Source organism: Gavialis gangeticus, unplaced genomic scaffold, assembly GCF_001723915.1.
Source record: "Gavialis gangeticus isolate Ggan-Ray unplaced genomic scaffold, GavGan_comp1, whole genome shotgun sequence".
Taxonomy (NCBI): domain Eukaryota; kingdom Metazoa; phylum Chordata; order Crocodylia; family Gavialidae; genus Gavialis; species Gavialis gangeticus.
The window spans coordinates 38,619,647-38,627,819 of NW_017729022.1; the positions used below are offsets into that span (position 1 = coordinate 38,619,647).

An 8,173-nucleotide genomic window follows, 5' to 3' on the forward strand; every position below is an offset into this window, starting at 1 on the left:
AGTATGAATGAAGAACATTTAGCTCTAAATTCTCCCAAGAGCTCAATAGCACTGAAATAGCTCATTATGAGGACTGGGTACAGCCTCTCTAACCTAATTTATTCGTTGATGTCAAAGGTGCATAGCTACAAAACTTTCTCTCAGCAGCACTCTCTGACAAAAGGTTACCCCCATTAAAGTTCCTGACCTAATTTCCCTTCCATACACTTCTCTCAAGGAACAGCACAGGTTGTGGGAGAAAAAGAACCATCCAAATTAGAGGGCACAAATAACCTTATTCTACTGTTTAATGGTAGCAGAAGGCATCATTATTGCTCCTGCCCTTTTAATGCCACCAGAATTACTGAGCAACTCTTACTCTTAAAACCTAGTGCTCACATTGCAGGTGCTACACTTTACTCTGCAACTGATTCCCTACTTCTTCCTCTCATTTCATTCTTAGCATCAGCAACAGGCCCTTAACCAATTCCTTCAACCTAACCCCACCTCAACTAACTTTTCCCTGTCCCCTTCCTCAGCAACTAGATATGATTGAATTTTCAGGTTCCAGACAAATCCTCGAGCCACACAAAGGTTGGAAGACCACGGAGGATCATATATATGGAATACACACTTTCTTTGCCACATAGATTTTGTCAGAAATTTGGCATATGCTAAGTTGCAGATCCTGATCAAGGATGAATTTGTGCCCTTATACTTGCTATCCTAAAGAAATAGTATTACAGTACCCTGTTTTAATAAAAAAAACCAAGCACTATGTGCCTAAAAAGCTCAAATTAAAAAAGAAAAAAAAGTTATTTACAGAAGAAGAAAAAATAGTAAGAGATCTATATTTTCCCTGTTTATTAGACTGTGTGATGTTACCTACTTACCTTACGTAAACTAGAGTAGTAGAAGTAGTTGCTATAACATTAAGAAATACCTCTTGTCCAGAGCTGACTATTGAGTTAACATCAGTTAATCAGCTTATAATGTTTCTTCCCTTCTATCATCATAGTTTGCATTTCAAATCAATCCTTGCGTGTTGTTAAAGTTAGAGCAACAGCCAAAAGAACCAAAATTTAGGGTCTTAATCCTGTGCCCCTTAAAGTCAATGTTCAAAGCCAATTGCAATTTCAGGACATAATGAGTCTAGATCATGTACTATTGATCCAATGATAATGTTGCCAAAAAAACCTCAATGGGAACAGGATTTAGGCCTTATGGAATACAAAGTTGTAACCTATTAAGATTAAAGTTGGTTTCATCAGTTTTTAGGTGAACTTTATAAAAAATATCTTTACTAGTGACATACCTGGGGCAGTGCTGAATTGAGCTGCCGTTGGAGGGAGTCTCTGTCATAGATGACATCCTGAAGGCGTTGCTGTGCGAGTGACAGGCTTTCCTGCGTCTCCCGAAGCGTGTCAAGGAGACGGTCCCTTTCATCCAGCATGTTTACCATCAGCTGCTCAAAGTGAGAATCCGAGTCCGATCCACTACTCTGGGACCCCCGTTGACTCATGGGGGTGTCCTCATTTATCGTTGGCATTACTTCGCACATCATTTCTTCAAAATAAAAAAAAATGAGGAAAAAATCTTGAGTAGGAATAAAAGGGGGGAAATTCCAATGAGAGATTAAATCCATCACAGGAACCATTACTGTATTGCTGCATTGTTTCTCATCTCAAATTTGTTTTCATTATTAGTCAGATAATTAACTGGCAGACATAAAATTTAAAAATGAATTCCCATAGTACAAATGTTGAATATGATCCTTCGCTGGGTGAGGAAAGGTGTTTTAAAGTTAGTAATGACTTGATCTCAACAGCATACTTCAAAATCATATCAAAAAGTTTCTTTCCTGGCTCTGGATTCTTTTATCTCTGATATCTCTCTGATTACCTACATCATTTGTGGCTTGTCTGTGTCAATACCAATAACTGCCATTTACTGCTGGGCTTGATCCTCCTGCAGGCTTCTCTGTAGCAGACACCAGCCTGACCAGTGATCCAGCTGTATGCTACTTTAATGATGCAAAGTTAATCTATTTTTCTAGCCAGTTATTCCTTCCCTCAGGGGAAACTATTCCCTGGTGATCTCCAAGTAAGAGGTCAAGAAATAGAGACTCGCTGCTAATCACCATCCTTGCAATACCTTATTCGAATTGAATTACTATGGACAAGAACGCAATCTTATAAAGCCAATTTGTCCCAATTGTATGGTGGCTTTACAAAGAAACAATTAGTGTCACCTGGTCTAGCTACTCAATTAAAATAATCACATCAAATTCACAGTCTAGATTATGCTTGTGTGGAATCCTGACCCTTAAAACTACTAGGCATTGGTATAACATAAAAAGGAATAAGCAGGACATTGCAGCCCTCAAAAACCCTGTGTGACAGAGTTTTGAAAATCAATCCAAATTAAGGTCACACTGGGTGCATCTACACATGCCTTAAGGCATCATTGCTACTGTGTTGCTACTGCATATTAAGTTTGCTACTGGACAGTAGCAACAGTGCATGGTCTTTTCGTGACGCTTAATACACAGTAGACTAATTCTACTATGCATCAGCACAGCTTTTGCCATTACACATCGATGCCCAGTAGAATTACTCTACTGCACATCAAGCGTCTCACGTATACATGCCCACTTATAACCAATACCAAACTCTATGAAAATGTAAAGAGAGGATCACCCAAACCGCCATATCTTTGCCCTTCCAGCATTGCTTTCTTCATGTACAACAGACCTACATTAGATATGTATCTAAAGATTCTTTTTCTGATAATCTCTGTGACAAAAGATCTCGGAGGATTTTTTTCCTCGAGAAAATGGTAGGTTCTAAAAATTTCAGTTTCAGCAGCTGAAGGTTAAAAATCATTCATTCTAGGAGTTTGCCTGTGAATCAGATATAAAGTGGAATTTCTGGAAGCCTTCTCCATTCTGCCATGAGTCCAGCACACACAATCTTTACCTCTTCAATCTTCAATATTTTAATGGATTAACTCTGTATATATCCCTAAAATCTGGAATATTTACCCCCTGGAATTAGCTGGTATGGGAACGCAGGGCAGCTACACAACTTAATGTAGGAGCAGCCCAACACTGTTTCAAATACTAGGTGGAAAAGGTAGCTGAGCCGAACAACATAATTAAAGTTAACGGTATCTTTTATCCCAGGCACAGGTAATACAATTGCTGGAATTTTTTAGCTGCTATTTCCTGAGAGAATGTTCTAACGTTATCAAAATGAATTGGTCTTGTCCATGTTTTAAACATCGACACAGAATTGAAAGTCTTAATTTTCAATTTCTTCTCCCAACAGATTTAAAATAGCAGAATCAACAGCAAACCTAATACTTCAGTATGGCTGCTAACACATGTGGCATTTGATTCCGGATAAACTATTTTTATCCTGAGACAATTTTTACTTTCTCAGAAATTTCCACTGGTAGAAATCATTCTAGAAGAGGGAGTGTGTACAGATGCCCCAGGGTGATCCTGGTTTGGGGGAGGTGTGGGCACCAGTGACTGCTCCACTCCTCCCAGTCCGTGGGGCAAGTGGAACAGTGGGGAGAGACTCCCCATGCCTTCCCCAGACCAAGGCAGGGAGCAGCTTCTTCTTCTCCACTCCTAGTTTCCAGGGCCAAAACAGAGGCAAGAGATGAGCAAAGCCCCGAACCCATTCCCCAAGTTGGACAGTGCCCAGTATGGTAAAGAGGCAGGGAGCAGTGGAAACTGCTTCGCTCTTCTCTCAGACTGCAATGGGTCGGGAACAGTGAAGCAAACCCCCTGCCCATTCCCCAAATTAGAGATCCCCAACCTGGAGAGACAGTAGAGAGCTTTGAGGGATGCTCCAAAATCATCCACAATAGGACTGGAGCAAGAAATCAACCCTCCCACTCAATCCCCACACCTGTGACCCTGCTCTCATCCCCTCCCAGACCAGTTCCTGCAGAGAGAGCAGTGACTATCCTGTATGTGGCCTGAATGCTTTCTAAAGGATTGCATTGGAGCATCAGATATTAATTTGTGACCTAGCTCCTATGCATGCATTAAATGATTACTACAACTCTCCATGAAGACCTCAAGAGTAGGAAGATATCAGATCCAGTTTTTCACTCTACTAAATTATTTTCACATCAGTAGGAATGTCCTTCAGTTTCCCATACAGCTCCATGTGTTCACTAAAATCAAATATGTATATCCATGTACATACTCGAATATCTATGCTGGATCAACATGTGCGTGGTACTTCCTCAAATGTTAAGACACTATACTCTTTATTAAGTATGGCACCCATTTTCCTCCACAATCACTTCTCCTGAAAAGTCTTTTCTAAAATAGGCTGATTTTGAGCTGTAAGGAAGGGGACAACATATAAAGATATAACACTACATTCATGAAAAGACAGAGTCCCTTTCTTGAAACTTCCTATGTTCTTAAAATATATTAACTAGATTTACCTCAAGCCATAAAGATCTGAAACTTAAGGACCTACCATATCAAACTTCATGTGAACTCATAAAATACCCATGTGAATTTGGGGCATATTAAAATTAACCTTAGAATTTCATTGGAGATTCAACCATCACAAGTAGGATTTGTTTAAACTTGCAAGGGAAGGTCTCTCAACTTTAAATAAATGCATTCGCTCACAATAAAGATTCCTTAACTAAACTTACATGTAAACATATAAAGTGGAAAGGAATTTTCTACTTTCTTTCACATTCCAAGACCCTCATATAAAAGAAAAGTGCAATGGAAGATTTGAGTTAATTTAGATTTTTCCATCAATATAAGAGAAAGAATTTTAAAAGGATCTGAAATCTAGAAAATCCAAAATCTGCACGTGAACATCTACACACTGAACAACAGCTGTGTTAATCTCTACTAGCATTTTTTGGAAGGGACATCAAAAACACAGAAACATTCTCTCAGAAATCATAGGCACTGAATATAAGTTTGTAATGTAAGTCATAAGAACATACCAAATTGAAGTTAACTTTAAACATATTGTGCAGCATTATGAGGTATTGGTCTGTTTTGGGAATTAATCTTGAGGTTTTTGGATCTGTTACCTACAACTGGTGGAATTTCTCTTCTCCCCCCAACACAGTCAATATGAAAAATATAAACAAAGGCTGTTGTCTTCCTTAAATTTGCACCAGAAACAAAAAAAACCAAACAAGAAAAATCACTGCTTTCTTCTCCACTTAGAGTCAAGAAACATCTCCACTTATGAGTCAAGTAGACTCAACAACTTGATAAAACTCGGACGGGATTCAATTCTGCAAGCTTTAGTTAGGTAAGCTTCTACTGAATTTAATGAGCAAAGACTACCGGATTGAAATATTAGTTCACAGTTATAGTGTCACAAAAATCAGGATAAAAAATTGGGGTCCGATGGAGTCAAATCTCAGTGGTATCTTTTAAGAATGTAAGGAGAAGTCAGAAGGCCATTGATCTAAGTCTGGAGCATTACTAGCAGAATGAGGAGGAAACACACAAAAAGTGAAAATTGAGATCTGAGATCCAAATGGCTTGTGAGAATCTAAACCACAACCTGATCTTCCTTGTTTTGGCTTAACATTTCTAGAATTTAAGGAATTAACTCTTGAGGTGTCACAGGAGTAAAAATAAAACTGGAAAGAGCCACCCCAACCGCTCATTCAAGGAAAGAATAAAGGGTAGAGGAAAGGTAAAGCAAGTTTTATGTTTAGTCTTTCTTTTAATGTTTTGTCTTCAGATTTGAAGGGAGGCTGGGACCCTAGCACCACATTTATAAAGCAATCGCTTATAAACACAACCTCATCAAAAGTATTATCTGATGCAACAAAAAGATAGAACCTGACGCTCTACAAAGAAGTTTTCATTTTCAATGATTTAAAGATAACTAATGAAACTATATTATTTCTGCACTAAAACATTTGAAATTTATCAACAAAATAAAAGAATAAACCCATGATGCTATGCACGTCCCTTTTATTTTCTTATACAAAACATAACCATTGCCTCTTTAGAGAGACACAAATGCTGTGACTTCAGTTTACCAACAGATAGTTAGAACATTAATTATAACCCTTTTCCCTCAAAAAGAGCAAACTGCTGCCAGTTCCCAGTGACTTCAAAAGCAGCTGAGGGTGTACTGCAACTTGTAAGATCATGACTAAATTGAGCCCCCAGCAAGCTCTGAAGGGAAAGAGTAGGAAACAAAGGACTGATGCTTCCCTTACAACTGATGTACTGAATGTATGCTCCCACAGCAGTGGCTACTCATTAAAGCAGTGTGATCACTTAAGATTAAAGAAACTAGACTAATCATGTTTCCGAAAATTGTGCATTTCTGCTTGATATTCACAGGATTGATGTACATATCTCAGCACATCTACATACTCCATGGAAAACTAATTTATCTTTATAACACTTAAGACTATACTATTATTCCATGTAGTAAAGGTCATCTTTTTTTTGTGAAAAGTCTGGTACAGTCTATAGTCAAATTAAATTATATGAGTCTGCGGGCTTTCGCATTTTAGTGATGTGCCCCTGTCACTTGCTCAAAGCTTGCTTCAAAAAAAAAAAAAAAAAAACACAAAAAAACCTACTGAAATCATAGAAAATATTACCATTGACTTCAGTGGGGTGTTGATCAGAGAGGAAAATCCACTAAAATAGACAAACTTTCAGACTGGTATTATTCTGATTACCTTCAAGCAGAGATATATAGTGTAAAAGATTAGTGAGAGCTAATTGGGATTTAAGAAATTCCTAAAATACTAAGCAAAACTCTAAACATTTTTCCCTGTAGTCATAAAATAATTTAACTGAGATTTTAAAAAAAATAGTATTTGCTTAAAACTGGGTTTTTTTAAAAATTAAAAAACCTCAACATTGCTGTCTTAAAAATTACCCAGCTATCTAAAATATAGATCTATACATTTAGATTGCTCCCTGCATTTCAAACACCACCACCAAGAACAGGCTGGACAGTTAATTCAATGCCTGCGTTCTGCAGCTTCATTTCAAAGTCCAGATGAAGTGAATGGGCAGAAATTGAAACAAGTCACATAGTCATGACAACCACAAGGAGACAGCTATATGACATCCTTTTGCAAGAGCTCTCCCATTACCCGTTATATTGATAGCAACTAATTTGTACTTCTGATGCTTACGGATGCAAGTAGCCGCTTTCCCACCTGGCTGCAAGAGCGTAGTTAAAATGCGCTTTGCTTTAAGCAATGCACAGAAAACAGCAGATCTGAAATATAGGTGCCGGGATATGGCAAGGAAGGATAAAAAGTTCTTCCTCTTGCATGACCCCACCCGATTTGATCCCTTTCTGCCATCTCCAATCATGCAGAGTAACCAAATTGTGATCACCGCGACAAAAATGTCCCCTTAAAAAGTAGAGTGCACTCCTGTCTCCTGAGACGGGCTGGCCACCAGGGCTCCTTCCGTTTGGGAGCATCAGGGGGTAGGGCAGGAGAAATGACACCCATCTCTAGGCTCATTTTGTTCACCTTGAAGATCTGCAGCGTCTAGAAAATGCCTTTCCAATTCCACCCCTTCACCTGGGAGGTCTTCAGCCTCCTGGGTGACCCCCAGGGAGAGGAGTCCTTGCAGGCTGCTCTGCCCCTCAGCGACCTGGCAGCAGGCAGGGAACCTACCTGCCCCACCTGCCACCTGCCACCTGCCTACAGCCACCTCCGCTCCGAAAACTCATGGCCTTTTCTTTTCTTTCTTTTCCTTTTTTTTTTTTTTTTTTGCCATTGAACCATTTTGCTTTGACAAGCGGGGAGAGGGAGGGTGGGTACCAGCGGGCTTGGCTGCCAGGGCTCCGGACAACACCTCGCTTCACCCAGGAGGAAAAGCCTCGCTATTGTCTGAGTTGCCTGACACGCATCTTCCTCCTCCTCCTAGTTAACTCCTTGCAACCCCCGCTCCCGGCAGCATCCTCCACGCGGGGGGAGCGCGGCAGAACCGGCGAGCGCCAGCTCTCCAGTCCGGCCGGCCGTCTCGCCCTCCCCTGGCCGGCCAGACCCACACCCCCGGGGCGGACTGCGGGCCTCGCGGGGCGGCGGTACCTGGCGGCTGGGGTCCCGGCGCCCGCTCCTGCAAGTGATCAATGACAGCCGCAGCCTCCCCGGCCGGGCTGGGCTGGGCGCTGCCGGCCCCGGCTCTCAGCGC

General features: G+C 40.6%; 1 protein-coding gene across 2 annotated transcripts in view; it reads right to left on the minus strand.

Moving 5' to 3' along the window:
• PPFIA2 (PTPRF interacting protein alpha 2) overlaps positions 1-8,167 on the minus strand; it is an 854,871-nt gene extending 846,704 nt beyond the window's left edge. For both annotated transcript variants that reach the window (XM_019514802.1, XM_019514801.1), the window contains exons 1-2: positions 8,071-8,167; positions 1,295-1,545 (exon numbers count right to left, since the gene is read on the minus strand). In XM_019514802.1, the coding sequence (XP_019370347.1) occupies positions 1,295-1,543 (249 nt within the window). In that variant the 5' untranslated portion in view covers positions 1,544-1,545; positions 8,071-8,167. The remainder of the gene's footprint in view (positions 1-1,294; positions 1,546-8,070) is intronic.
• Positions 8,168-8,173: the final 6 nt, after the last annotated feature.